The sequence below is a fragment of the Phalacrocorax aristotelis genome, chromosome 3 (genome assembly GCF_949628215.1).
Source record: "Phalacrocorax aristotelis chromosome 3, bGulAri2.1, whole genome shotgun sequence".
Classification (NCBI taxonomy): Eukaryota; Metazoa; Chordata; class Aves; order Suliformes; family Phalacrocoracidae; genus Phalacrocorax; species Phalacrocorax aristotelis.
This window is the reverse complement of record NC_134278.1, coordinates 54,441,600-54,469,349: the sequence shown is the minus strand read 5'-3', so window position 1 is coordinate 54,469,349 and position 27,750 is coordinate 54,441,600. Positions and strand designations below refer to the sequence as shown.

Sequence of the window (27,750 nt, the reverse complement as noted above, 5' to 3'; positions counted from 1 at the left end):
GTATTTATAGCACAAATGATTTTGCAGCACACCTTTTCAAACCTCACTGCAAAAGAAAAGGGGACAAAAGAAATCTGAGACTCACATGTGGGAATGAATATATACCATGAATTTCAGAAATGATGAGAACTCACAAACCTCAATCTTCCTTTTTAAGCTACTGATCTTTTCAGTTAGTGGAAGTCTCCATAAGGTATATGGAAGGAGTCTCTGCTTCTCTAAGGGTGTGTGGTGAAAGAAGCCATACACAAGAATATGCACAGACAAACCTGAAGGACATGTGTGAAGGGAGGTGGTGGTGAGAACAAGCCTGCTTAGTCGCCTTCGCCGATACCCGTATGCAGAGTGTAGGACTGTTTCTTTTTTGGGACGATTGTCTAAGGAGAGGGAGGGAGACAAACACTCAGAGACACCAGACCTGATTGATTAATGTTAACAAAGACAATAATGGGAAATAAACACAGTCAGTCACACTGATTCGCTCTCAAGAAATGGCAGGCACACTCAGACTTTGCAGCTGACAAGGATGTGAACCTGGGGATCCAGGATGTTAAAGGCTGGTCTGTGGGGCTGTCAAATGATGAAGCAAAGTTTAGGTAAAAGGGATCAAGGGTAGACAGAAAGGGGTATAAAAGGTGCTGTTCATGTGTAAAATGGGCCCAGTGAGTACGCTGGCCTGGGTGCGCCCGGCACCTGGTCACCACACTCTGTCCTGTCTTCTCATTAAATCCTTTGTTGACTATCTCTTTGAGTAACCTTACCCTCTATCCCATGTATGAACACTGCATGGACCAAGTGCCAGCTACTGAGGGGACTGGTGTGGCTGAGTACTGGGCCAGCTACTGGAGTCAGAGCTGTGGTGTAGGTACCTCTGGCCAGTGGTGTCAGCTGCTACTGTGAATGGGGTCTCAGTGCCAGATGCTGGCATGTGTGAGGGTCTTGGCCAGCAACCACTGGGGTATGTCTCAAAACCAGCTGCTGGTGGGACCGGTGTGCATGAGGCGGGTGTGGATAAGAGAGGCTGGGATCAGGACAGGGTTGTTGGATGGAGAGGCGGGCTGTGCTGGTATTTGGGGGCGGGATCCACAAATGTGCATCTGCTTGTGAATCTAGAGAGCGTGTATGTCTGTGTGCGTGCACGTGCCATCACTAGTGACCTTCTGGCTCTGCCAGCTGAAGAGGAGGAGGAGGGGACTGTGCTTGCATTTTATGTGAGTCCTTTACATGGATGCTGTTGAAGGCGGTCACTTGTCTGTGGCAGTCTGTGTGGACGGCCATGTCAGTGTCCTCTTTGTGTGCCTGCATGTGTCTGAGACACATGCCCAGCTTCTCCACTGGTTGAACCTGCAAATGGGAAAGCAGCAGCCACATCCCTCAGCATGGGCAGAGACCCTGTGTCCCCAGGCTGGGCTCCAGCAGCTAAGCAGGAGGACCTTGGGCCGCAGCGGCTGGAGGAGGTGACCACTCCTACATCCCCTTAGCGGTCTCCTCTACTTCTACTTCAGAAAAGAGAGTCTTGGCTTTCTGTTCCTTTTATTGTATGCTTTTCCTAAACTTTTATGATGTTTATGAATGTTTAGAAGTGTGTACATGTTCTCAGCCACTTACATGGATGAATCAGTATCCATAGAAAGCCACCTGATGTTTTCTGCTCTTCCAGAATGACAACTTGATTAGCTTGGAAACATAATTATTAGCTTTCTGAATACCTGCGAGGAAAGAAAAGAGAAAATGAGATCTTGTTCATATTACAGAGTTCCGAAAAATAACCCAAAAACTTCCTTTGGTGCTGACACACCTTTCTGACATGGTGTTGTGATTTCTTAAAACAAGAACCCATGTGGGTGGGGCTTGGGCTGATAACATACATACTGATACGGAGTTTGATGTGGTCCAGCTTTACTTCTGGAAGTCAAAGGTGTCTTTAGCATGTCACCCTTTCTGTCTGTCACCCTGAAAAAGTTACCCTGAAAACTGGGAGACTGTTTGGTTAAGAAGATTGTCCCCATGTGAAAGAACCTTTCTGTCCTTTGGCTCAGGGTCACCTAGGGGGGTCAGACTGCACAATTCCCTTCCGAGTCTTCCTGGGGACAGAGTGACCTGGTTGTTCTCCTTTGAAAGTTGACCCAAGAGAGGGCATGGGTCTGCTCAGGCTGTTGGCAATAGGCTGAAGAGGTCTGTGCCCAGGTGAACATCTGTAGAGCTCTGCACAAAATGGATGGAGAGATCTGTTCTGACACCAGTGTCCTGTGCTGGCAAGGGGGGCTTTTTGTTTCTGAGGGTTTTTGTATTACTTCTGCACTGAGGTGAGTTTTTCTGTGACAAAAGAAAATAATTTCTCAGGAATGATTTTCTCAAGAAAATCAATTGAGTGCTTTTGGAAGCTGTAATGGTTTAAGTGAATGTATGATTGAACATTTTCTTGTCCTTTTGAGTTTCCCTTAATGTTAAATCGATTGATGTTATTAGTGTTCTCTGTACCGTGTTAACATTAAGGCTACCTCAAGGTTTCAACTTTGTTCCTCAGTTGATATGAATAGCAGAGTTTTAGAGTATATTATGGCAGTATATCAGTACTTTTGTTCATGTATGTGTTAACAAATGCATACAGGTACTACCAGCATCAGTGCAAGATTTTACAATGCTATTTGGAAGACTGTGCAGCACAAATAGGGTCTGAGGAGCACATTTTAGCTTTTTTTTTAAAAAAGAGGTGATTATATGGCTATATTTCACACCTAATGTCCCAAAGCAATGCCCATTAAAGCCAATGGTAGCCTTTCATTAACTCCAAAGACAAGTTGTTTTAGAACAAGTTTTAAATGCAATGAAGTCATTATCCAGGTACAAAACTACTACTGGGAACAAACTTTGATGATTGAGTTTAGTCTCTCAAATTGGAGAAATACCAGGGACCTAGGTAACTAAAACACCACAGAAAAATTAATATGATGTCACTTTCATCTACCATTTATTTTCTCATATAGAAGAACTTCAGAGCAAATGAAACAATACAGCATGCAGACGACCGGTGTTGTGGAGAATGAATGCAAACATTGAAATTAATTATGCAATAGTGAAGTGGGGGCTCACAGGATGAGATTTATTTATGGAGATTTCCGCAAATTAATCTCTATCAGATTGTGATTTGGTTGCTGGTTTATTATAATTTGTTCCTATTGTGCAGTGAAACTCGGATTGGGTGAGTTATGCTAATTTACAGAGCTCATGCACTTGGCCTTGTAATAGTATCCGTACAGGAGAAATAGTCACTTCCCAGACATTACAGAGTGCAAAAGTAGCCAAAGGTGCAATGGTTTGTCATCCTGAAGCAGACTCAGAGCGAATTAATTTCCATGTTTGCAGCACAGTCAACTGCTATTATCAGCTATTGAAAAATTAATGTAGTATTATGCATAATCCCTTTCATCAGAATCACACAATAGTACAGTTATGGCTTACTGAAGTGCTTACTAAAAAGGTTTATGCACAATGTGTCATGGATTTTTTAGACTAATGCCCATAATATTTGTGTTCACGTTTACAAAAGAGTAAATTTGTTCTAGACTGTAAGAGGAAATGCCTACCTCTGTAGTGGGTTTTACCACACTTACTCACTGTTGAACGTTACCTTATCCAAACAATTCCACTCAGTTACTTACTGTAAAGGTCCCTAAAGCCCTGGCAGGCCCTTTCTTCAGGGCACACCTTACTATTTCTAACAAAAAACAATGGAGTAACACAAAACAAAGATATTTCTTAGACCAAAACAGATTTTAGAGGCTTAGAATCCTTTCTGACACATCTGCTGCCCTCTTCTCATGACCTCATAATCTGCAGTTTCTTCAGCTGGGCTTCCCCAGTGATTTGTTAGTGCAGCCTGGGGCTCCTTTTGGGTCTCAGGTACACGCAAGGTCAGTCTGCCAAGCTAGGTGGGTGTTTCACATGCTTGCTGTGGTTACATTGCAGTCATTGGGATTGTGTGGAGTAAGCTGCTGTTCAGTCTTAGGGTCAAGTTTTTTGGCGAGTAGTAAAATTAAAACGCTTTTCTTTTTAAGGCTCTACACAATATATGTGTGGGAAACCTGGTCGTTGAGTCTGGAAGCACAAAGTTGTTTTTTTTTTTTCCGGCAATAACAAGTAAATTTCCCATCCTGCGTAAAAGAAGTGGTAGCAAAGGTTCTGCCTAATTTTGGTGGCAGCTTACGTACGTTCAGTCACAAAAGGACTTTAACAGTGGTACGTTCTCCAAATTACTGTATGTAAGCATCTATCCACGTTGTATATTCCAGCAAAATAGTTAGAGAGATAGGTTTAAGTTGCCTCATTTCCTCTAAGGAGCCTGTTTTGTGGATGAATGTATCACTTGTGTCCTAGTGCTCACGTTCATGATCAAATAAGTATGGGAAGAGAGAAAGGAAAAATAGCTCCCTTCTCCTGGAAGAAAGAAACAGCGATGCTTCTCAGGAGTCCTTCATTTTAGTTTTGTATCAAATCATTTAACATGGCCTGAAACAAAATGAAGGGTATTACTTGGTTGTATCTTGGTTTCGGATAACTTATTTCTTTCTGAACAAAATTAAAAGAAACAATGCTTGTATTTTGATGGAAATCCCATTTGAAAACAGAAATAAAAAACCCTTTAAATTTGAATTTTTTTTCAAAATTAGTACCTTCACAAGGTAAGGTATAATATTTTGTTTAGAAAATATATGGAGAAGTACAACTTAATTTTCTTTCCTTTTTTTTTTGATTCTATGTCTCTTCCATTATCACCTCTTATATTCTGCCATCTCACCAACAAAACTCTCTCAAGTCTAACATAAATTTAGTATCTATGGAAAAATGCCAACCAGTCAGCTATAATCTGTTGACAAGAACATTAGCAAAATGTTATCCAAAAGCCAAGAGCAAAATGGGATCTGTTATTTTCCAAAACTGTGTATTTTGCATTGTAATGGTTATTTAAAGAAAAATAACACTGTTGATCTGGAAATATGGAAAATACAGTGGAACTTCCAGTGTGTTTCTACAGACAGACTGTCACTTTCAAACATGCAGGGAGACTTCTACATACATACATAACATAAACTAATGCTGCTCTGTTGTTTTGATAGATCTCTAATGCTTATATAGTGTAGAAATGAGCCTTTAGTATTTTACAACTATTCATATGTTCTATGTTTTTCCCCATGGAAAGAAAAACAGACTTAATCCACCCATTGTCATTGTGAAAAGACTCAGAAGCTCCAGGTCCCACAGACAATGCATGAGGATAGTCTTCATCTAGTTTATGATACGTTATTCAACAACAAGGATCTGAACAATATACATGACTCAGACCTTTACGGATGAAGTAAATTCAGTGTGGTTGCGAAAGGTTAAGGGTGCTGCCCTACATAACCATCCCTGAAAACCTGAATTTCTAGTTTCACTTGGAGGAAACTAGTTTCTTATTACGGTAAATAAGTAATCAGTACTGAGCTCTGGCACTATACATGTACATTTTAGATTTTTTTTTAATTTCAAGTATTGTCTAAGTCAGATACATTCTCCAGTGCGTTAAGATTTTAACTGATTTACTTATATAGATACAGAAGACTCTTGTTACGTAAACATTTTTTAAAAGACTGTCTGACTTTCTGTTGCTTGTTACTTTGGTGAGTAAGGCATAAACCAATACATTTAGCGGTGACCTTTAGTCAATAAATATATGATGAAAATGAATGTTAAAGTAGTCCCTTGGCAAGTAAAAACATGAGTGGTGCAATGAACTAAGAAATGGAAAGGGAAAAGATCTGTAGAGAGAAATCCTTACAGTGAGAGTAGTCTGTGAAATTGGTTCAAGAGATATCCTGTGAAATTGTTTCCCTGAGTAGGACTGAAATAGCTGCCAAAGACATGCCCTGCGGGAGCAGCATAAACTGGAAACCAGCATTTGCTGAGCAGGTGCAGCAGCTCAGGCAGCAGCAGGTTATAGCCCTTGGGCAATAAATGGAGTCCTCAGTTTTGTCTTGTCTTCATTTTCCCTTCATCGTTGCCTGTTGGCTCTGACTTTCTCCCTTCTCTCCCTCCATTGGCTTGATAATATTCTGCAGTCCTCTGTTCTGAATTTTTACTGTCCTGTTTTCTCCCTCCCTCCTGCAGTGTCCTATGCATTCCTTTATCATTAGCATTAAATTCCTTCCTCTTAAATGTTGTTCTTGTCCCATGCATCTTTCAGTATCTGATAATAAATGATAATGAGAGTTAGACAGCATTAAAAAGAATGCCAGGCAAGCCTATAGAAGGAAGTAAGGAGGAAGGGCTGTTTCCAAAGAACCTGAAACCCAATCTTAGGTTTTCCAGCCTCTGCACTGTAAGTCTGCAAGCCCCCCGGTAACCCTGGACCTTTCACTATGTAGGTTCTTGTGCCATATCTGGGAAGGCTCGTGTTTTTGAAAATGCTCATGAAAGGAATCTTTTGCAAGCTTTCATCTTCATGGTTTAGCCTGACTACAGAATTTTCTGGGGTTTTTTTCCCCCCCATCAGGTTCACTGTAGACTATAAAGGGAAAATTTAAGCAGTCATTGCTCATCTCCTGCGCTCTCCTTCATACACGCAGTTCATAATTTGTAAGGTACATCTATTTCGTAACTATGTTATATCTGGACAGCTTTCATCTTTGCAGTGATATTTCCTAATTTCTTGAAATGTCAGCTCTTGGAGAAATGATATAAATTCATTAGTCTTATAATTAAGGCAGCCTAATATTTTCTATCAGAAGAGCTTGTTTAGTTACTTATAATTTTTCCAGGCTTTACCTGATTGGATGTGAATTTTCCAGGGTTGATACCAGACACAGGTTGCCTCTTTCTCTCCCTGAAAGCAAAAAATGTGGCTCAGAGCAATACAAGAAATCCTTTGTCCATGTACTTTGGAGGAAGGGCTTGATAATTGGTAGAGGACATTGCTATATTAAAAGTGTGTGCTTTTTTTGCCATCTAAGGAAACCTTGCTTCAAACTAACCAAGACTTTGAAAATAAAATCACACTTTATATGGGGTAATGGAACATATTCATTAGAATTTGACAGCTGCACTCTGTATTTTTGATATTTTGGGAAAACCCAGCAGGTGCTTGGAGCCTTCCTCTCAGTGCAGAGAGGACGTACTGGTGGTGCCCTTGGTAAACTTCTGTCCCTGCTTCTGCACTAATGTTTACCCACAGCAGACTGCAAACCTGGCATGCATTAAAAGCTGGCTCAGCAGCTCTCTTTGTCCTGCATGGATGACAGCAGTGAAGAGTGGGGCACACAAGCGTGTTCAGGTTTCCATGTGCTGAGTAAGGGCAGTGATCACAGGATGGTCATATGATGAAAGTAATTGAATGAGACCCTGGAGGATCTCTCTGTCTCTCTCTGTCTCTTTAGCTTTCCATTCATCTCTCCTTGTCTTCTGTGACACAGAAGTTAGCAGCTATTGCTCTCTGAATAAACTACTACATACTCCATGATGCTAAATTCCCTGAAAGGTAGGCCCTAGGCATTTCAGGTTGGACATCCAAGGTTAACAGAAAATGCTTATAATAATGTCTTATTGCCTTAGTCCCTTTCTGTGATGTTTCTCCACTGTAAAAAATCTTTTACATGCAAAAGTGCCACAAAAACAAATCAATGAATGTTCGCAAAGCATTTGGATATTATAGTCATGAACACTATAATAGAGGCTGCTAGGGATTTAGCCATTCATGTAATTCTATAACATGTTTGAGAGCAGAGACTAAACAATGTACGGTAAATAAACTCTATCTATGCAATGACAAAACAAAATACAGGGCAACTATTCAGTGAGCAGCATTCGTATTAGCACTGTAGGACGCAGTGGATGTGGCCATGTAATTAAAGATGGTATCATAGTGGATTTTTCTGAAAATGGCTGAGTGGATGCCATGAAATCAATATTAATATTGCTATCTCCTAGCTTTGGGGTTCTTGTCTTTGCAGCTACAGTTTTCTATGACTGTAGATTTTAAGGCATTTAAAACATAATATTTATATACTGTTGAAGCTTTTCTTTATTTGTTTTAGATATTGCACAAGCTCTCTGCATTCCAAAAGAAACTAGGATATATTTGGTTTCAATATGTACAGTATCTATTTTTCCATGTCCTCGCCCAAGACTTTTGCTCTACTTTGCTTTTCTTGGTCTAGAAAATCTTTTATTCTCCTCATAGCCTAGCACTATGGACACAGTTAACACAATCCAGTTAATCTACTGGAGGGCCAGCTAACCTGTTTGTCATCATAATTTCTTCTGTAATGGAGAGTTCTGGTCAGGAACCATGGGAATCACAACAAACCTTCCCAGCTGATGAGATTTATGGTCTCATGAAATTTACCCTATCATGTCTGGTCCATGTCAGGGGGTGCCCCTACATGGGACTTAGCCCATTCTTTGTTGCTTGCTCATTTGGCATGACTGAGGATCTTTGGCAGAGGTCAGCCCATGCCTAGGATTAGGATTAAGCTCTTTTAATGAATCGTAGAGCTCCAGTGTGACTAAGGCTGCTGAAGGACTGCCCAAGGAAGATCAAAGCTGCAGAAAGGCTTGTCCTTTGGGAAGTTTTTCATGTGGCCTACGGCTGGGGAGTCTTTGGCTAAGGGTCAAACCAGGTCTACAGTTAGCATAAGGGCTTGGGTTAGTTTTAGGATTAGGAGGATGACAAACCCTAGAGCTCCAGTTTGAATAAAGCTGCAAGGGTCTGCCCAAGAAAAGTTGAATCTACAGAAAGACATGTCTCCCAAGAAGCTTTCTGTCTGTCCCATGACTGGGGGGGGTTTTGGCTAAGGCTCAGCATACACCTTGAATTAGAGCTAGGAGTTAGTGTGTTTGAGACTTAGGAGAGACCAAGCATACAGCTCCAGTGTAAGAGGGGAGCAGGGGGCTGTAAAAGGGCTGCCCAAGGAACGGTAGGCTGACAAAAAAATGTTTCCCCTATGAGCTTTTTCATCTGCACCATGGCTGGGAATCTTTTTGTTTGGGTTTAAGTCTGAGTGTTGGATAAAGTTAATTTCAGGAGGGAAAAAGATCCTGTAGTTCCCAGATTAGTTGAGATCCTGTTAAATTTTCAATTTCTGCCTCGAATGAGTGCATTGCACTGATGACAGTGATGTGATCAGAAGGGGATGTTACATTAATCGGAGGGAACAGAATGGAAGGGAAGAAAACTAATTTTGCAGTCTCTTTGTTGGATGGGGATATTTGTGGTTTTTTGTTTTTTCCACTGGGTTTTATCTTCTTCTAGGCATGTTGCCAGGCACTAGAAACTTTGCCAGTGGTATAGCATTGCAGAACATTGCCTCCCTATCTTTCTTTGCTTTAGTGATTCTGACAGTGGCTATGGGGCATGCAATACCTTTGTCCCATGTTACTCTTCCTCTCTTCCACCTTCCAGATTAAAAGTTCCTGCCATATCTTCCTGCTGTAAGAAAAAAAGTACAGAAGTAGAACTATTTTTATTTTAGTGGATTTTTATGTAGCAAAGCACAGGAGACCCAAAACAGAGCCGGGTAAATGGGGCTTTGACATTTAAACAGAGATCAGCAGTGCATTGCAACCTGGAGTACAGAGGGCTTCTGAGCAAAGGCGGTGATGGAGTCAAGTAGCATCATCATCTTCTGTTGAACTCATTACTCCATTTTGATTCCAGCTGGATTGAATAGGGAGGCAAGAGTGAGCATAGGTGACATGATCTCTGTTTCTTAAAAGTTTGCCCTTCAAGAATAACCACCAGCATTCACCTTGATGAATATATATCCTTTCCTTTGCTGGAAGAAGAGGATCATAGGATAGGAGTACAGGACTCAGCAATGATGTCACAGTCAGGGAACATCCCATGACAAAGCCTGCTGTGATACATGTGTCCATCAGCTGTTGACCCTGTGGTCAAAAACCTGCCAGCGGAATTGATGCCCAGTAGAGATAGAATCACTACACTCTGAATGATCACAACAAACCTCACTGGTACTCCAGTACTGGGCATCATCTGCACTAAGTGAGGACCATGTTTGTTAGGGACCTACATGAAGGTCATCTCTTCTGTCCCCAAAGTTCTCCTATATATGTTAGCCAGAAGTGACCTGGAAGTAGCCTGGAATTTTTAATGAAGGGTTTCCTGAGAGCTATGAATGAAGGTGGAAACAAGGGGTTTTGAGGAAGCTGCTGGAAACAATCCCAGAAAACCAGATCTGGCATCCTACAATGAGAAGGGAGAGAGAATGGGGTGCTGGAAGCAGTGCCAGCCAAGAAAGCATGTTCCTGGGTCTCACTAACAGAGGAGCACTGCTGCTGTGCTAACCAGACAGCTCCTGCTAGAAGTGAAAACTTATGCCCAAATCTGATGCACTCATTTGTGTCATACCTGGTAATCTGCTGATCCTGCACTGATAATCGTGACTCAAAGTGAGCTGGCTGTGAGCTGAAGTTCGGAGAGGAACTGTGTATGAATTGCTAATTCAACCTTCTCCTGAACTGCCTAGTGCCAGTATTGCACACTGAAGTCAGAGAAAGTGCTAGTTAAGTAACTTGTGCAACCGATGGTGCTTGATGTTTTAGTCCTGTTTTTCCAAGTGCTCTGTTTCAAAATCTCCATCTAACTTTGAGCTATAAAACCAAAATAGATTTACTAAGAACTGGGTGTTGTTTTGGTCTGACCTTCCTATCTCATGGAACAGTATCTCATGGTGAGCAATTACTTTGATTCAGTATTACTCTTTAGAGTAGTTTTTCCTCTAAAATACACACTTTTGGATGAGGTAAAATGTAAAGCCTTTTGAAGCATAAGTTCAATCACTAGAAATTGAAATAAGCCCTGACGCTTTATAAAAGGAATTTAAACTTCCATTTATAATTGAAATAATACTTTAAATTCAGATGTTCTTTTGTTAGAAAAAGTGAATAGTAAATTAAATTATTTGCTTTGAGGTTAAGGGGTTATTTTTTCACAACCAGTATTGCTTTTGGTCCGTATGATTATTATTGCAAACCCAATGTCTTTGAACTAAGAATCCCATATTTAAATGCTATTAAAAGTAATTTTCATTATATTTTTCTGAAACATTTTAATCAGATCATATAAAGTCAGGCAAATGAGCTAATATACAATATGTGTCCACTTTTCACTCTCCATAATAATTGCTTCAGTTACACTTACCTTCTCAAATACTGTTGCTCTGATTATCTTATTTTGCAAGTCAGGATCTTTTTAATTGCTAACTTTATCTGGAGTCAGAACCTACTTATTACGTATCCTCCATAAAATCTTTAATGGTAAATTCATATTAATGTAAATGAAGTTTTTCCAACCTAAGAAAAATAAACATATAATTTGAAATATTTTTAAGTCAAATGAACAGGTGCATATGCCTAAATACAACATGCACTTACGTTGTTTTTGTTTTCCAAAATCATATTCTGTGTTGTAGGCATGATTGTACATATGCAGGTGTAATACTGTTTTAAATTGTATTTCCCAAAAAACCCAACAATTTCCTTTTGCTGCATACATTGTGTTACTGCTCATGTTTTCAGCTTTAGCAATAGCAGTGTATGTACAAATACTGGGTCATGTGAAGACTATACTTTTGACTGTCTGGAACATAAATTTCAACCTTGCTGATTGGAAGCTCTTTTGGCTTTGATACAAAATGAAATCCTTTTGAGAGGATGCTATCCTTTTAACCCATGAAGAAAGGAGACATAAAATTAAACACCTTTTCTTATAAGCTCTTATGAGAATCAGTCACTTTGGACATTACTAAGTGATATCCTATAATTCAATGAGAAAAATGTCAGTTCAATTTTTTTTCACATAATATAGTTTATTAATTTTCAGATGTTATTCTCAGAGTACTTGTATTAAGAAATTTCAGGAAGGCTCTAATTCAGTTTTTAGGGTAGTCAAATTTAATTTGGGACTTGAATAGAGTTGAACTTGTATTCTGTCCTCTCATTCCTTTGATGAGAACCTCAGTCAAGGATTTGAACATTCATGGATTACTTAGTTTTCTATAGTCTCATTAATAAATTAATTCAATTAATTGGTTGATTTGACATGTTTAACTAATTAAAATTATTGCTAACACATTCCAGCTTTCTAATGAGATTCCTTTCCTTGCCAAATATGTATCGAGGCCTATTTTATCCGAATCATATTCAAGTCAGAGGACAGGAATGCAGTCTGGAATATCTGGATTTCATTTTCTTCTCTTAACAAAGCACATTCAGCGTAGATTAGCGCCATCTGTATTTGCCTCGTTTTATTTCCCCTTTATTCATACAAAACCATTTTTCATTCCTCCTACTTGCTCAGCCAAGGTGTCACCGATTGTCCTCATTTATTTCCTCCATTCCTCCTGGTGATAACAAGCCTTACAGATACTGAAGTGGTTTGTTGATGACTCCTTCTGTACTTTTCACTAGTAACTGACAGATCAAGTAGTCAGCTGAATAGACAACTTACCTGTGGTGCAATACATTGATTTATCTTAAAAATTTGCATAACAGGTTTAGCTATAATTAATTTAAAAGGAGTTCTCCTATGAGTATATAGCATATTTCTGATAACTATTTATCTTCTATTTTGCTTCAAATAAGGGGTGGAGCTAATCTTGGAACGAGCTTTGTGTGCTTGCTGGATGGAAGCTGAATGCTTACTCATCTTGGTCTTATTTTCATTTAATTTACACTCAGCACAAAGCAGTAAAAGAGCTAAATAGTACCCTCAGAGGAGCAAACTAAAACTATTGCTTGAACAAGTCCTTGTAAACTACAAGGTTTAGTGAGAGAGGAAAACTATGTTTTAAAAGGTGTGGATAGGAGTAGATTGTTACAGAGCAGGGACGTTAGGATGTTCGCTGTGACTTGAGGGACGCGTTGGTTTTGTTTGTCTAACAGCAGCAGAGCTGAAAAATTCCCAGTACCTTATTTGTGCTATCGATGTGGCAGTGGAATGGGGAAGGCTGCAGGGTGGTTTACCTCTTGGAACCTGAGAGCCCTTCTGCAGTTTCGGGGATCTTTGACTTCTAGGATGTCTGGATGTTAGCACATACCTGCCCCTCTACATAGTTCAAGTGGCATCAATGGACTTGGCATCAATTTCTACCACGGCAGCCTTGGCAAAATTCCTTGGTGAATTTTCCCCTGGGGCAAAACCAGTCTGTCACTTCTGAATTCTCATTACCTTGAAATCAGTAGGACTTTCCATCAGCAGTAAAATCCAGATTTCACTCAAATGTGTAAGCAATATTTTCTAGCAATAAATTTGTTGTGTAGTTCTTGTTGGCTGTTTTTCCCCATGCTATTGGAATTTAATTAGCATAGCACAGATTATCTTTTAGTAAATATGCAGCATGTTTATAAAAGCTAAATTGTCTTCCTGGTATGTTTCACTGACTGGTGAAATTAATGTTTTTTCATTTGTTCAGATGGTTTTTTGGCCCAATCAAGCGAGCAGATGCCGAGAGACAACTGTCATACCCTGGAAACCAGGCAGGAGCCTTCATAATTCGAGAAAGCGAAAGTCTAAAAGGCGAATACTCACTTTCAGGTATATTCTAGTTTTTCATCTTAAGCAATGTTTTAAAAATTTCTCAGGTGATCCAGACTTATTCATTTTTGAGAATGATAAACTGTGTGCATGAAAATTAATTAGGTTCATGATAATATTTCTTTCCCAGGAGATATATAAAGAAAACTTGGCAAGAGTAATTTGAGTTTTTACTAACATTTATTTTGTGGGCTTTGTGTATTAATATGCTCAGAACAGAAATCAACTTTCTTATGCTTAGTACTTCTAGTGTGCAAGCTCCCTTAAAATAGAAACTATTTTCAAGATTAAAATGCCAAAAAATACATTACAGTTGTACACTACTGTTCTGATTGGTACACAAAATAAAAATTAAACCATATTGGCAGATATCTGCAGTTTAAGAAAATGAGATTTCTACTAGAGCACACCCTTAGATTTATATTTATTTGTTTTCAGGGGCACAAAGATAGGAAGATCTTCAAAGCTCTACTTGTGAATCAGTCATATTTCATTGAAAAGTTAGTTGTAAACATCAGTAAAAAGTTAGATTTATGATCTGATGGGTTTTGAAACATATTTAAAGTCCTTTATGTGAATCTGAAAGACTATCTGAAAGGACATTTATTTGATAATAATTTTACTTACTTGTATATGGACGTCATCTTTTTCGTATCATAGATATTTGCCATATTAGATAGCAAACATGACTGAGTAATCATTGGTTGTTTTCTGTGAATGTTTTCTGTCAAACTTGTCATACAAGTGTGAGTCAAGAGTGTAATGTTGTCCCAGAGACAACAGGGCTATACACCCAAACTTCCTAATGTGCTTTACCTATATAGTTCCATATGCCAGCGAAGGCTCTTGATGTTTGTTAATTACCCGTTGTCACGTGCAAGAATTATGATCGCAAAATGAGATGTGTCTTGTGCATAACCAGATTCCTTCATATTGACTCCTCTTCTGCCTGGATGTTTATGTGTCAGTCATCTTCTGAGCCATAAATCTTTCAAAATGCTTTCCTTCTATATGCCATCTTATCCCTGCCTTCCATGGTTTCAGCTTCCTTCAAGTGCACTTCATTAGTGAACTGATTTCATCCAAGGACTGGGCCAGATGAGTAACAGTGTGGTGTTATGCAGGGAAGGATAGATAGGCCTGTATTATCTGCTTAATGCTGGCACTTGAATACATGACACCTTACTAAAAATCAATGAAAAATCATGTGCTTCTGTGCCTAAGGGTGGAAATGCAATTTCTTTTTGTTATTCACCAACTGTAGCCTTCTAGGAAAGATTTAAACTCTTAATTCTTCACCCTGAATCCTGACTACTTCTCTAACAGGAAGGCAGCAGTACGTATTTAAAATATGTAGTACCACAGAGAAAAATCCAAGAGAATGAAAATAAATATTAGGCCAGAATTTGTGGTAGGATGAGAACATCCTTTGATGCTGCTGTTTGATTTTTTCCTTACAAAGCATGGATAGAAACCATATTCTATCTGATTTAGTATATTTGATTAAATTATCAAAGCTTGTGGTAGACATTTTTCGGGTTTCTGTACAAACTTATTTGGGAGCAGCAGATTTGATGATGACTGATAACAGCCAGATATGAAACCATCCGTGTGGATTTCTTCCATGCTGGTTGGTTTGTTGGAGGAAGGGAAGAATGGCAATGAAGAACAACATAAGCAAGGCAGCTACAGAAGCCAGCCCTCCTTCATGAACAAATACAGGTTGTTCTCTGAGCATGTACACATGTGTATGTGTGCCATCTCAGATTTATTAAACATTTCTGCTCTTTTAGACAAAGAAAGAGAATAAACTCAAGCACTCTGTAGACAGTGAATATTAATGACATGATTTACCACTGCTGCTAAATCTTTTAGCAGCTTCCCAGGCCTGAATGTAATTTAGCCTCAACATGCTACTTCATACTGAAGAAGCAAGTAATATTTTATTTGCTGCTCACCAAATAGGCTTGACTGAATGGTGTCTGTTTGTGTTGTGTAAGCTTTTTTGCTTCCAACCTATTAGTATGCATAATGGTCCAGACATTGTATGTCCATAATCTCATTACTTATGTCTACTTTTGGGAGAGCTAGTTCAATCTAAAGCAAATGATGGAGTGGATTGTACTGTGGGGAGAATTAATTGGAAGGAAGGTTGTTTAGTCCACCAGACGCTATGGAGAAGGCAGTTTTTCTGACCATCTCTTCTTTGTTCCATGAGAAGGAGTTATGAGACACTCAAAGCTGAGGCAGAAAAGCAGTGTTTTCTCAAGGAATAGTAATTCAGAAATTTTTTTTAAGAGGTCGTGGGTGGCTTCTATCTCCATTGTAGATCATATACTGACAGGGGAGAAGTCACAACCTGATATTTTGGAATATATCCCTAATTTCTGTTTCCATTTTTTTCAGTGCAGAAAGAATAGGCTTCCATATCCCTCATCCTCTGTAGAACTGTTTGGGTTTGCTCTACCTGCTATTGCTGTTTTGGTTTCACTCCAGGGTGGATGATTATGACTAGAAGAGTGACAACCTGGCTTTTAGAATTATGATCTTGAAGAAAATATTGTCAACTCTCTGTCCAACCTAACATTTAAGTATAATAAAGCTAAAAAGGAAAAGAAGTAGAAAAGGAAGAGAGATTCTTACCCAAGCACCCATAAACTGATTTTATAACTTTTACGCTTCATTTCATACTCATATGGGCAATGTAAAAGAGGCAATATTAATGAGGGATACAAATGGATCTCCTTAGGAAAAAAAAAACGCAAAATAAATAAACCTTACCTTTCATTAAAATAAAACTTTTCAATTCTAACTTGCCTTGATGGGAAAACTCACAATTTGTAAGATTTATGTGATAAATGACTATTTAAATGAAAAACAAAAAGTCATATTCAGAAAGGTTTTTCTCAGCTGTGAATGGTTAAATGGAAAGCACATCAAACCAGATAGGCCACTGAGATATGTTGCTATCATTTTAAAGTGTTTGACATTTTAAAAATAGATTTTCCCATTTTAAAAATGCACATGTTGTCGACAGATTTTTATGCTGATGACTCCAACATCTGGTGTGAAATGTATTAAATTTTAAACATGTTGGTGCCATCTTAGACATTGCCTCTTTTTAATTAAAAGCCATAATTTAGATGTGCTCAGCTTAATTGAGTGTCATTGCCAACGATAGCAGGAAGCTCTCTACTTCCCCCCTCACTGAATAATGGCATCTGAAAGACTGATTGCATTAAATGACAATGTAAACGGTTTGTGTTTTCTTCCATTTTTTCCCTGCTCCTAAAAAAGATTTTGTGGTTTCTTCTAGGCCGGAATGGCTTTCAGCACAGGAAAAATAGGTAATAGTTTAAGGCAGCAGACTGATAAGAGTGGCAAAATTATGACTGTAGCAGGAGAACAATTTCGGAGCAGCCTCTGGACCTGTTCCGTGTTGGTCAGGGTGATCTCATAAGCCGCCCTCCTCCCACGTCCACCCTGGGCATGGAGACCGAGCACAGATCCTGCCAGCAGCGCTGCACTGTCAGCGCTGGGGGAGGACTGCTGAGAGGAGAGATGTTGGGACACTGGTGGTGATTGTGCCTGAGTGTCTCCATGATTCATTTGGTGAAGATGTTGACTCTGCTGATGTACCATAAATTTTGCTGCCCTGGGAAAGGAGTAGTAAATTATTTTATTCTCATCCTTGGGGTGGCAAAATCTATTTCTGCATGGCCTAACCTTGTGAAGATGGGAAGCAGGGAGAGGACAATGCTTCTGTTAAGCCAAACCCATGAAGAAATCTAATGGGGAGTGGTGATTCTTTTGTGAAGGGCAAGTCAAGGAGAAAACCACCGCCGTCTTCAAACCTAGTTGCTATCAAACTATAAAGCTGAAGTTGGAATCCTGTCCTGTTAAACAGTCTGGCGTGGATGTAAGGATGACTGGAAGCACCGAGGGGGTTATGCCTAACTCTTCCCTGAGTGGCACATGCTCTGTGTCATTTTGGGCAGAGGAGCCGCACCATGCTGCAGCTCTGCAAGTGTGCGGTGCAGGACTTGTACAGCCAGGCTCAGCTATGAGATATAAGTAAACAACCCTCTGTCAATTACTGCACTAACCTCAGCTGCTTATCACAAACAAAGATGGTATCGGCGCAGAAATTTTCTCCAGATTCTCCACACACGTCACTGCCTGACCTGTCTGCTGCCAGTCATAAGGCTTCATACAAGGCTCATTTAAGACATTATAGCACATACTTCAAACTAACTATTGCATTAACATTAGCTACTTCACAAGTAGTAGTTATAATGTTCCTAATAAATAAAGCAGGTAGTCAAACTACTATCATTTGTGATATACAGCTGAGACTGGATTAATGCAGTCATCCTATTGGCCTTTTATTCATCATATATAGCAATTGATTTGGCCAGATGCACTTTACTTTGGAAAAGTCATTATATTTCCAGTCTGTAGTTACTGAATTACTCTCTCCTTCATTTTGCTTCAGCCCCATTTCCAAATGGCACATCACAAAAATATACATGCATTTTATAATGAAAAAATAATAATTATGAGCTGTTAAATTAACAAGAAATGGCATTTGAAAAGTGTGATGTAATTATCTTGATACTATGGAGTTATAGTTACAAATAGTCTTCTTTTTGGTCCTCATGCAGAATTGTAAGTTGATAAATCAGTTCTCTCAAAATACTACCTGTGGCAGATATAAACACTTCTAATATTTTCAGCAGCTCCTGTATGCCCTCTGGTGGCCTGGAATGACAATCGCACAGTACAGTAGAAAAATATTTGATTATACATGACAGTACTTAAGGAAGGAGGGATTTTTCTTTTTAACAATCACTTAACAGTGAGAGAAATTATACTTCATATCAGCTTTGTTAATTGCATGCAACTCATAATTTTCTATATTTTTTCGACATACAATATGTAACTGTGTTTGCTTCTATTAGTATAACCAAAGTGATCGCCAAAATCGAGGATCTATCAGCTATAATATCTCCAGGGGAGAGCAATAGCAATTTTTTAGATTACTAGATTTTTGAATGTCACTGACTGAGGCTGTTTCTAGGATTGAAAAATATTTCCATTAAATTATTTAACTAAGAGTAGCCACTCCTCAACATGACTAGATTGGAAATGTTTGCTGGAATTTTGGCTACTAAAAGGTATACCGCTGGTAGGCAACAGAAGGCCTTTCCCCTATGCCTCCCTTTTGCTATTCAGAGTTTCATCTTGTGTGAGGGCCCTGAGACAGGGACAGCAATGGTAATCTCCCAGATTGATGGGTGTGGAAGGAGATATCTGGCCTATTAGAAAGGTGTAATGTTGGATGATGAGGACCAGCATGGCAACTGGAGCATCCCCCTCCTCTTGAGAGCTCCCTCATCATGGAGAAGCACTATGCCATTTCATTAAATGCAGGGTGGGATATCCCTCTGATAGAAGCTAAATCAGTTACCCTTCAGTATGTATCATAGGCTCTCCACTGTCCATTGGAAAAGGACAGCGATGTCTCAGTCATGGAGTGTCATGCTAAATGAAACCCCGCATGAGAGACTACATCTCCTTCCAGCTGATTAAATGATTACTATGAATTAGATGCTCATGGCTGGTTTTGGTGTCTTAAAAGACTGAAAATATGAGCTGCCTCACAGAAGATGTCTTTATGTCTTTTTGTGTCAGTTCTTATGGCACAAGCAAGACTCTCCAAACCTGAATGGTTAAAGACCAAAAGAGTAGATATATTAAGCTATCTAAACAGTGTGCTTTGGTTAGAAAGCAATTTTGTATAATTGTCATCTTTGAAACTAAAATAATTTATGTTAAGCTTTGGACATAAGCTATATTGTACCATTGCTATAATTCCTGGAAGTTTAATATATTTATATTTTCTTAGTTTTTGATGGTGTATCTGTGAAGCACTACAGGATCAGAAAGCTGGATGAAGGAGGCTTTTTCCTAATCAGAAGGAAAACTTTCAAAACTCTGAATGAGTTTGTGGACTATTACAGTAAGAACAGTGATGGCCTCTGCGTGGTGCTCGGAAAGCCATGTCTGAAGGTAAGAGTGGAAGCTACATTGTGCAACATATTTTTTTGTAAGTTGACTCATCAGATATCAGTCAGAAGGTGTTAATGCCATATCTGCTTCTACCATTTCAAAATGTTGATGATCTGCTTATTTCCAGGAAGTTCTGGGTAGCACTACAGTTTCATTCTTGAAGCTGACATGTTAATAATAAAATACCATGCCATTTTGAACAGATCATCATGTGGCTGGAGGAGAAAATATGCCAAATCATGATTTATATATACCTTTTTATAAATGTATATGGAGATGAAATCTCCAACTTCATAACTCCAGCTGTCCATAAGTAGTTACTGAGACAAAACCACGAGGTTCAGGCAAGCAATACATCAGTGTTCAAAAAGCTTGCTAGAGGCATGATTTCTAATTTTTACTTTTAATGGCAGAATGTTTTCTTTACAGTATTTATTTTTTTCTAACAAAAAGTACCCATGATGTGGGGTGTGTTTTATGTTCTCAGATTACTTTATCATGTGTGTTTACTGTAAGGAAGCATTATTTATATCAGTTGCAACTTTACATGACATAGTTAACAAGGACTCGTATATGCTGTTGAAAAAATATTAGACATCTCAATTACTGTATTATTTATTTTCTTTTACCAGGTGCAAATTCCTACTACTTTTGATTTGTCATACAAAACTGTTGATCAGTGGGAGATAGACCGACAATCTCTGAAACTGTTGAAAAAATTAGGATCTGGTCAGTTTGGTGAGGTATGGGAAGGACTGTGGAATAATACCACTCCTGTGGCAATCAAGACATTAAAACCAGGTACGTAAAATGTTAGCAAGGGTGCTCCTTCATTTTTTAAATGCCTACCGTCTATGCAACTATTCTTAAAATCCATGCACTTAAACATGGTAAAGCACAAGGTCCAGATATTCTTTGGTATTTTGAATTACAATTTTATAGAGTTTTCTGTTTCCATATGGGCTGAAGTAATTCTTATCCAACATCTGTATTACATAAAAAGGCAACCCCAGCAAGGCTGTCTCTTTTGTACGATATTGCTTGTATGGAACTGAATGACTACATTTTCATCTGTAGGTGAAGTAATTGATTTATGGCTGGTTTGTCATCTGTAGAATTTCTTCTAGTGATTAGATGCTATATGATAATGATTCCTTTGGTGATGTGGAATATGTACTGCGTTAAGTTTGTATTTAAGCAGTGCTTTAATCTTAATAGGGTTGAAGAAAATTTCTCAGTTTTTGATACACAACATTAATACCCAATATTTGCATATAATATAGGCTTGTTAATAATACAGCTTTTAACATTTTTCTTAATTATTTTTCATTACCTTCAAGTTATTTGGGCATTTTAAGTTGACAACGTAAAATATCTCCCAGCAGATGACAAGAACCACATAGATAAGACAGGTAGCCTGGATGACATATATGTTTTTTAAAAAAAGAAAACAATATAATGAGTTGTTGTTAATTGAAAAAGCTTGTGTTGGGCATTAATGTTCATATTTCAGGAAGCAGAACAGATTCAGATCTTTGATTCAGAAGACAACTAAATATGCTTGACCCCTGCTTGAATAGTGTCCTGAACAGGGAGGAATTTAAGCCTGTGGGCCATCTTGTATCAGAATATTGCTGCTGTTTTGGGATTTACAAATTGAAAGCAAATAAACACCTCTTTTTTTTCTCTGCTTAACTGAAATTAGAAAAACTGCTCAGACTTAAGGCCTTCTGTAATTCCTGTGAAAGACAGCATACTTTTTTTCAGTGAACTGATGCATGTCTCTAGTGACCCAGTAAACACAGAAACCATCTTGAAATCTCTTTGTCCATTTCTCTTTCCTAAGACAGTATCTACTAAGACTGTACCTTTTCTGACAGGGTTCTATATGCCTATTTTTATTCACTTCTGAAACCACAAGTCTGAAACAAGTCTTTTGGTCCTTGTGTCTGACCTGAATCTTTCATTCTGCAGTACAAGCCCATTGCCTCTTGTCTTATACGCCATGACTAAAGAGTACCTATTATTTTCTTGCTCTTTACAGCAGTGTTGTGCATACTAGAAAACTATTTCCTCTTTCGTTTTCTCTTCTTTAGGTTAAACAGCTCAACCAAATTTTTCATGTAGCTCAAATCTTTTAGATGTCCCATTGTTTTCAGAAGATCTTTACTGGGCTGTTTTAAGGTGGTAACCATATTTCTTCCAAGTATGATGCTAAAAGGAAGAATGGATCTAGATGTTTAAAGAGAGGGATTTGCTTCACATTTCTGACATCCTAGACCTCTTTTTAAACAGTCCAATATGATGCCTACCTTTCTTCTCTATATGACAGGAACCTGATATTTCCAGCTATGTTTACTTTCCTTTAGTGATTTAATGTAACACCTGGACAAGTCTGTTTTATTGCAGAAGACTGAAGTGTTCTTCCTAAAGTGTGAAATTTCTCAAACAATATTTAAAGAATGAAACTAATGAAGCTGAGATGAAGAGCAAGACTAAGCTATCTTAAATTTTTGTGACATTAAATTTTCTTTTAGAAATGGTATTTTCTTTCCTCTAAGAAAATATGTGGCAATTATCGCTCTAGGAAAAGATTTGTTTCTCATCAAACAAAATAATTAGCTTTTGAGCAAAATGCAGTGCATGCATTTCTATTCTCTTTAGCAGGAAAATGGAGCTGACATTTATCTCATATTGCATATGCAAAAATGGGAAGGTATCTTAATCATATTTCACCTCCTCTTAATAACTCATTTCAAACCTCTAATTCAGCTTTTCCTTCTGTATAATGGGGACAGCACATACTATCAGTTCTCCATGAAACCAACTTCTATTTAAATAATGGGTTCAGTTCAACTGACCCAAAAGCACATGAAACAAGTGCCAAGTTCCATGTGCAATTTAACTGTTTTTTTTTCCTTTTTGATGCCAATCAGCTGAATGACTGCTACTGATACTCTACCTGAAGAAAAGGAAGAGTTAATTTTATATCTGAAACAGATTTTAATGTGTTTGAGGCCAAAGTCATCTGTGGAGATCTCTTTGACTGTTGTTCCATTCATTACCCTTTTAATATCTTGCTGATAAACCAAACACATAGAGAACACAATACTTCTAGAGTGACATGAGCAGGAAAAGAAGGGGTTTTTTTTATTTCTGTAATGAGGTGTCCTAAGAATGCACTTACAGAAGAATATAAACAATAAGAATGATCACATAAACTTATTCAATAGGTTTGTCAGCTAAAAATTAAATTTTACACTGGAATAAATATAATATTCACCGCAAACTTGTTATTGTGTACTAGCACAGTACAGAGGAAGAAGCCCCTTCAACTGTGATATTTTTCATAGTATCATAGTTTGGGTGGGGAAAAGGGCTTGATTAATCAATATTTCTTCCATGTCTGTTTTTTTTTTCACTTTAGTCTGTTTCCTGTGAGGGTCAACAGTAGTATCTTATTGATTTCACAGTGGGTTATATTGCACTAGGGCAGACACAAACCCCACCTGGATGCGATGCTTGGATAGGAGAGAGTTTGTGATCTGACACTGTGATAGAGAAGTCATGCATTGCACTTAGTGATGCTCAGAATGGAGACTTTGATTCTCAAAGCCATCCTGATAAATTATATAGGTAATACCGAATCTCTTATCACTGTACTTTGTGAACTATCTTGTTCTACAAAAACAGTTCAGTCTCAAATGGAAGCATTTAACCTTGTAGTATACTTCTCTAGGGAATTATCTTCTTCTACACAATGTTGTTTACCACTTGGACTGCCTTGCTGTAATCAGATAGCACATTGGTTTTCCATAGCTTGTTACTCCTGAGGAATAACATATCAATAATTAAAGAAACACCCCAATACCCTCACCCTAATCTGAATAATAAATGCTTAGTTTGGTACTAATAAAATTATATTTCATATATATTTTATATATAATATAATTTCATTTGTCATAATATAAAGATTATAAGTGAATGGAAAACATGTAGTTCATGAGTAATCAAGAAGTGCATCATGTTATATGTTGAAGCTTGAAGCTTCCAATATCCACACAAGCAATATTTTGAGTGTGACACACTGCAAAATGATCCTCTCCCGTTGCTTGGCTCAAAGATCTAAATCAGCCGTCTTTGCACTGGAGGAGGTGGGGTGTATTTTAAAGCAAAATATTTTTGCTAAGCTACTTTACAGTGTAGACCTGCTGGAAAAGAAAATAATCAGAGCAGCAGAGGGGTGGGGATAAACTGTAAGTGATCTGGCAAATGCAGGGAATTGAGATAGAGAGGATTCTGTTAAAATAGCTTTACCACCAGAGGAAGTGTGACATGGACCATGATCTCATTTCCAAACAGGAGCAGGTTAATCAGGTAAAGTAATCACATAGCAAGCAATATAGAAGAGCATAATGCAATCAGTATGTCATAGATTTATAGGCCTGGAGGCCAGAGGGATTTCTGCTAGTTTGAGTTTTTCTGTTGAGTATTATTTGGCAGTGCACATCTGTCCTCGATCATGTATAGTCTGAATACATTTCATGCATATAACAATGAAACATTTCATCCCTATGCTGAAATAGAGTATTTATATTTAATCAAAAGACAGCTTGTTCTTGACTAGATAATAACTAGAAGTCTTCTAGTCCTGAGCTGGAGGCACAGAGAGATGTTACCTCTGCTGTATTTGACAGTTTGTGTCAATGTTATATCACTATGTGTGTAAGAACGTGGGCCTAATTTCACATCTGGATTTACCTGATGTCTTCTCTTCAACTCTCGTTATGTCTTCTTGTAATGAAATAAAAGCCTCCTCATCTGGATTATTTTTTCTTTCCTTGTTGGAGGTGCGCACAGAGTGAGTTAAACCAATTTTCAATTGACTTTAGAAAGGCTAAAATATAGATTTTTGTTATTTGGTGCTCTCCTCATTTCTCAGATACTTTTTCTGGGCTTACTCTAATTTCTAGCTGTGGCTGCTAAAAGACTTAAAATGATTAATTTAGGTAGATGACCTTCCAACCTGTAGGGAAAAATTAAACTCCCAGAATTCTAGTGAGATAGCAGTGATGGACTTTTCCCAGAGCTAGTTCTCACTTGATGCAAATGTGTGATTTCTGACTTGTGAGTAATTAGGATATTCAGAAATCTGCTTCCATTCTAATTTGGAGCAAGAGCCAATTTTTCAGATATTGCACACAAACTTGAAATTTCACAAGTGTTTCAGAAGCATTGATGCATGGCATACTAGCTACACATTTTCTATTTTTAGGCCTCTAACATTTTAGATGTATCAGGCTTTTTTTTAATAATTAATAGGAAGAAATAAGCAGCTACATGTTAGATAAATCATACTACAGATTAGAAAGGTATATTACAGTAAGAGAACAACATGCTATTAAAGCATGTTTCTTTCCCTTGGTTGTAAAATCTGGACAACATACTCAGATCTAGGTGCCTGAATAATTGTCTACAGTTGGAGGAGGTGAATCCATCTACCAGCAGTGTTCTGTAATTCTACAGAATTTACAACAGTAACAAAACTGAGGAAAATACCAAGCTGGTGGAGCCTCTGAGATCTTAAACTGGTCACCTTGGAGCCCCTGACCAAGAACTGCAGAGGGATTTGGGTTCCTAAGGAGGCTATGGGAAATGTCCATTTCTCATGAAGCTGGTAGGGTGTCATTTCACCCCCTGCCCTTATGATTATCGAGTATCTAGTTTAACCAGCTCCAGAGTTTGGGGTTTGCAGTCCACTGGCTATAGACAGCAGGGCTGCACATACAGCCCTTATGGACCATAAGGGAGATTTTGCAAGAAAAAGAACTCAACCAGAGATGTTTTCAGTTTTAATGAACCACCCTTTTTCAATTAATTCCTGTTTCTGCTAGCAGTTTGTTGTCCATTTCTAAGCAGAGTGTTCAACACTTCACTATCAAAAATATCAGAAGATGAAATCTGTTGATCCAGAACCGTTTTTCCCCCCTGACTCTTTAGAGACTTTTTTTCAGAGCCAGTGATGGATTATGAAGACCTTCAAATTGTCAGAATGATTAGCCTGTGATCTTTATATAAGATTTCTATAAACCTTGCAGGAAGAGTCACAAGGCTCATTATTAAACTAAAGTCTTCTGGTTAAAGTAATACCAAGTATTATCTTTAATCTTTCATTAATACAACAATATTTAGAACTTTTTGTTATCCTAAACCCTATTTGTGAGTGTGAGACAGGCTGTTATCATGCTAAAAATCATAAAACTTGATCCTTTAATTGCCAGCTTTCTGTGTCATTTCACCATGTCCTGGTGTTACATTCAGAGGTTGCACTGTAGCATTTTGTCCCCCTGAGACAGTACCCTCCACTGCAGAGGATACAGATGGTAGTCATGTTCTTCCATCTCCTACTCTTCTTTGCTTCCCTTTTCCCTTCTCTCCCCTTCCCTTCTTCCCCTTGTCCCCTCATTATTTCTGGGAATTTTACTTCACCTTCTTATTGTTCCTTCCACAAACATCTAGGGGAGAATGGCACAGGAAGGAGACCCCAGCACTGGAAAGACAACCTATCAGCCATGGCTGATGCTGCATCCCCTCTGCAATAATCATAAATGCCCAAAGATTTGAGTTTCGCTTTTCCTTGGTCTTCTATCCAATTGTTCATACTGTGCTCTCTGCTACCTCCAAAGTAGGGCCTGGTCCAGATGAAAAATGTCAGTGGAGCAGGAGGTTCTTTTTTTTTTTTTGTGCTGCAGAGAAGCTGAAGAGTTCCGACTTCCCTGCTTTGTCTGTTTGGTGCTCCCCAGGATGTCCATGATGGGGTTCCTTTTCTGATTATGCGGTCTTGTTTTAATACTCTCCTATATGCTGTCCCAAATTAGTGTTTACATTAAAAACAATACCCCTTCAGAGGAGAACCCCACGAATACATTTTCAGATGTCTAAAAAATCCCTTATCTTATGCAGTAACCCCAATATCCAAGGAAATATGAGTTCCTAACTCTACAGGGACATGACTGAGGACACAACTACTTTAGGCATCAGGTGAAAAAATTGAGCAGTGTGGGTTTGTTACTGTGTCCACTGCACTATGAAGACCATATTTTCCACAGGGAATATACGGGTGTGTAAACATGAACCATCCATCCTCTGTCAAAGAACTGCATTACATGAACCAATGGCAGGCTTCTTCAAGCTTCTGGGAGTGAGCTGCTTAAATATTCAGCAGTGCATTGGAGACACCCCAGCTGGATTTAAAAGCTGGATTTAAAAGTTGGATGCACGTTAGTATTTCTAGGCCACAGTGATTAAAATGTATGGCTCCTAGGCTAGAAGGTGCAGAACTATAGCTTTTGTTGAAAGAATCTGTTGATCACTGTGACTATAACCAAAAAGCAGTAGTAATGTGATGCCTTCATTCAGATCATTCTCTTATTTGTGCACTGGTATTTGACTCTGCTTTGGACACATCTGTGACATTTTACCAGCTGTCATGGTTTTAGCTGGGATAGAGTTAATTTTCTTCACTGCAGCTGGCACAGTGCTGTGCTTTGGACTTAGTACGAAAACAATGTTGATAACACACCGATGTTTTGGTTGTTGCTGGGTAGCGCTTGTACTGGTCAGGGACTTTTCCAGCTTCCCGTGCGCTGCCGGGTGCACAAGGAGCCGGGAGGGGAGGGGGCACAGCTAAGAGAGCGGATTCAAACTGGCCAAAGGGATATTCCATATCGTGTAACGTCATGCCCAGTATGTTACCTGGGAGGGGCTGGCCGGGGGAGGGAGGCAGCAATCGCGGCTCGGGGACGGGCAGCGTCAGTCGGATGGTGGTGAACACTTGTGTTTCTTTTTCCTTTTTTCCCTTTTCCTTTTTATTATATTATTATTGGTATTATTATCATAATCATTATTATAATAATTATTTTTGTTGTAATTATTAAACTGTTCTTATCTCAACCCACAAGTTTTTTTTGTGGTTTTGCTCTTCCGATTCTCTCTCCCATCCCACAGGGGTGGGGGGAGTGAGCGAGCGGCTGCGTGGTGCTGAGTTGACGACTGGGACTGAACCATGACACCAGCCAAAATAGTGGTGG

At 38.7% G+C, this 27,750-nt stretch overlaps 1 protein-coding gene across 1 annotated transcript in view; it reads left to right on the top strand.

Moving 5' to 3' along the window:
• FRK (fyn related Src family tyrosine kinase) overlaps positions 1 to 27,750 on the top strand; it is a 51,671-nt gene that overhangs the window by 9,321 nt on the left and 14,600 nt on the right. The window contains exons 2-4 of the mRNA XM_075087482.1: positions 13,467 to 13,588; positions 19,497 to 19,660; positions 20,293 to 20,461. Coding sequence (XP_074943583.1) covers positions 13,467 to 13,588; positions 19,497 to 19,660; positions 20,293 to 20,461 — 455 coding nt within the window. The remainder of the gene's footprint in view (positions 1 to 13,466; positions 13,589 to 19,496; positions 19,661 to 20,292; positions 20,462 to 27,750) is intronic.